Below are 3,484 nucleotides of genomic sequence, written 5' to 3'. Positions count from 1 at the left end.
GGCGAGAAGTGGGGGGAGCAGCGTGCTGGCTGTTGGTGGGACAGCCAGTGGGAGGACTGTGAGGTGCCAAGGGGAGTGAGGTGCTGGGGGCCGCCGGATTGTCAGGGCTCAAGCCGAGGCAGCCTGGACCAGGCAGGGGCGCGGTGGAGGGGGCACCGTGAAGATGGTGGGACCTCATGGGTCTGGCCTGCCCCTCCACCCACAGATACCCACCCCCACCCTCACCTGCAGCTGAGGCTCCTCAGAAGCTGCAGGGTAGTGGCAGCAGAGGGCGGGCCTGGGCGGTGTGTGCGGTTTGGGGAGAGGACAGGATTGCTCGGTACTGACCTTCCTCTTTTTTTCTCTTTCAGAATTTGATTTCTTCACAAGTGACCTCCTTCTGTATTTATATTTATATGAATTGGCTTTTATTTAGGTTGTAAGTTATGGACTTGGTGCGAGATGCAGGCAGAGTGGTTCGTAAGGAAATAAAGCCCACTGTTTTAGGTCTGGTGCCCGTCCTGGCTCCGGTCGCCCGGCCCGTGCTCGGTCTGAGGTTCAGGCGAGCCTTGGTCCCGTACCCTGGGCTCTGCGAGGCCGGCAGGAAGCACAGGGCCATGGCCCTGCTCAGCCCAGGACGAGCCTCTCCCTGCCTGCCCTCCAGGCTTCTCGACGGCGGTGGGCAGAGGCCGACCACTGTCCGACCATGCCAGCCAGGGCCAGGCCTGCCCGTCCACCCACTGCTTCCTCCTGGCCACCATGCCCTCCTGTCACGCTCAGTGTGGCCACCACTGCCGAGGAAGGGGGACAGCCAGGGGAGGCCTCCAGCTGCCAAGGACCAGGCGGCTGAGCAGATGGTAGATGGGCCCAAGGCCCTGAAGCCGGTGTCACCCACATCCCGGTCACAGAGGTCCCAGCTGGATGGGACCTCTGTGTCCTCCGTGGCCTTTAAAAGAGCCAGGGCTTCCCAGTCGGGAACTGGGGGCCACTGGCCCACCCCTCCCAGCGCTTCCCAGTTGGGAACAGTGGGGGCCACTGGCCCACCCCTCCCAGCGCTTCCCAGTCAGGAACAGTGGGGGCCACTGGCCCACCCCTCCCAGGCGTCCCCTGCCCCCCAGCACTCACGGTGGAAGCTGTATGCAGCTGCCACCTGGAGAACCAGGCAGACGGGGGGACACGGCCACTGGTCCAAGGCGGGGGTGGGGGTGGGGAGCAGCATGGGGCAGGATCCTTCAAGGCAGGGGTGGTTTGGGCAGGTTTCAAGTCTGGGGGCGGGGGGTGGGGGGTGGAGGGGGTGAGGTGGGGACTGATAAGAATGGCCTGGGGGTGGCAACAGGTCTCAGTGTTGCCCAAGAAGGCAGCAGCCACCGTGGGCATAGCTGGATCAGAGGCACCCTTCTCCCTGACCTGGGGCCAGAACAACCCCCAGTGGGGAGTCTGCCCTTGCCCCTCCAGCGGGGGTCAGGTGAGTGGCCTGGCTCCCCAGGGCCCTCCACTGTCCACCCTGGCTGGTGGAAGAGCCTAGAAACTGCAGCCCTTACAAGCCCTGCGCTCAGGCAAGGGCTCGGCTCCCAGCCAGACCCTGGCACCAGCTACAGTAGTGTAAGGACCCTTGTCCCCAGTTCTGCCCGGGGTCACAGCTCCAGGATCACAGACTCTGAAGCCCGGAGTCCCTTCATGAGCTGCAGAGTCCCAGTGCAGCCACGGTTCAGCCCCTCTGCACATAGGACCCACCTCACCGTCCCCATCTGGCCTGGAGTCGGGAACTCAAGTTGCTGGAAAGTTCTGCCTCCCCGGACACCCCCACGGGCTGGCTCTGCGGCCCCTCCCGGGAGTCTGCTACAGAGTTCATGGGCTGTTCTGCGCTCACACCCCTGGGTTCAACCCCCTCCCCACAATGGAGGGCCCAGGCCTGGGCAACTCCCTGCAACTGGACATGGCCCAGGCATTTCTGGGCAGGGCCCCTGAAGCCAGCGTTGGGGGGCAGCCGCCAAGCCTTCCCACTGGCTGGACCTGGAGCTGTTCCCTGCGGGCTCTGCCACATGCACTGCTTTCTTCCGCTCCTTGTCTTTTGGCAAGAGGTGAAAACGCGCTAATTTCGACTGCCTGGAACAGCGCTGGACACAATGAGCTCTCGGTGGCCATAATAGATGACCTGCCCTGCCTTGCCCTCCTGGGATCCCACCCCCACCCCCAGGTGCCCTGCCGAGCCCAACACTGGCTCCCAGCCCCCCAGGAAGGTCACGGTTTGCTTCAAGCAGGGGCTGGCACAGAGGTGCTGGTGGCTGGCACCGGTCTGGGCTGGCTGCCAGGCCAGCAGGGTGGGCACAGGCCCTGTGCAGAGCCACACTGTGACTGGCAGCAGAACCAGGATGAGGGGCTGGAGCCCGGCCGAGGCAACTCTGGGCAACTGGCAGTCGGTGCCTGCTCCCCATGGCAACGCCGCCGTGGGCCTGCCGTGAGCTGGAGGAACCGTACATCCTGGAGTCTGTGGTTCCCACCCACTGCAGGAACGGGCCTGGTCAGGTGCACATGTCTGTGAGCGCTGGACGGGACCCGGAGCTAGGGGCGCCCTGAGAGGTGGGTGGAAATGTCACTCTGCAGGGTGTGAGGTCAGGCCCTTTCTGGGACGAGCCAGCAGCCCATCTGCCCGCCCAGCATGTCCCATCTCACTGCCCACCAGCGGGGGTCCCATCCTACACCCTCTGCCCCGGTCTGGCCCTGGCCCCAGGACTCAGCAGGGGCTCTTCTAAGGGCAGAGCTCAACTTGGGTTGCAGTGAGCCAGGCTGTGTGTCACCTAGCTGGTGAGACGGTGGCAGGGAAGACGGGAGGCCGCAGGCCCCCCGGGATCAGCCCTGGGAGGAGCAGGCTGAAGGGTGAATGGCACAGGTGACAGGACAGAGGACAGGACACAGGTAGGAGAGTGTTCAAACCATTTACTAAGCAAATTTGTAACCTCCCCACGCCCACCCCTAAGCTGCAGAGGGCAGAGCCCCGGCTACAGCTCAGGTTCTGGGGCCCTTGCAGTCCTGGCCTGGGGAACTTTGGGGTGAGACGGAGAGGTCCAGGCCAAGTCCTTTGGTCCCCTGGGCTCAGCTCCCTCCAGTGGGGTTAATGACAGCCGGCAGCTTAGCGTGGGGCCCCTGGGCTCTCTGGCATCAGCAGGGACCTCTGGGATTAAAGGTCACATCCAAAATCTCCCGGGAAGCAGCTACAGTCTGGCGCCCACTGGGCGGAGGGAATCCGAGCCCCACCGCGGTCAGGCCAGCACAGCGCACAGAAAAGGAAACGCTGGGTCCTCCGACCGCGCATCGTCCGCAGAGAGCAGCGTCTGGCTGGTGGTGATCGGAAAGGACGGGCCGCGGGCGCGGGTAGGGACCGGGGTGACCCTCGTCCATGCGCACCGCCTGGCGTTCCAAGGAGTCCGTGTGCGGTGCGCCCATGGAGGGCTCTCCCGGGCCGGTCCTCTGGCTCGCAGACGTGGCTGGTGTAAGAAGCCCCGCC

The 3,484-nt window shown here is 64.7% G+C and overlaps 2 protein-coding genes across 2 annotated transcripts in view; one reads left to right on the top strand and one right to left on the bottom strand.

Moving 5' to 3' along the window:
• Nucleotides 1-485, top strand: part of CDC45 (cell division cycle 45) — a 36,434-nt gene extending 35,949 nt beyond the window's left edge. The window contains exon 19 of the mRNA XM_014588561.2: nucleotides 351-485. The gene's annotated coding sequence lies outside the window, so the exon portion shown is untranslated. The remainder of the gene's footprint in view (nucleotides 1-350) is intronic.
• A 2,653-nt stretch (nucleotides 486-3,138) lies between these two features.
• The window catches only part of CLDN5 (claudin 5), a 1,135-nt gene continuing 789 nt past the window's right edge, over nucleotides 3,139-3,484 (bottom strand). Inside the window, exon 2 of the mRNA XM_006150421.3 lies at nucleotides 3,139-3,447. Coding sequence (XP_006150483.1) covers nucleotides 3,139-3,447 — 309 coding nt within the window. The remainder of the gene's footprint in view (nucleotides 3,448-3,484) is intronic.

This window comes from Tupaia chinensis, unplaced genomic scaffold, assembly GCF_000334495.1.
Source record: "Tupaia chinensis unplaced genomic scaffold, TupChi_1.0 Scaffold000287_1, whole genome shotgun sequence".
NCBI lineage: Eukaryota > Metazoa > Chordata > Mammalia > Scandentia > Tupaiidae > Tupaia > Tupaia belangeri.
This window is presented reverse-complemented; position numbering and strand designations above follow the sequence as displayed.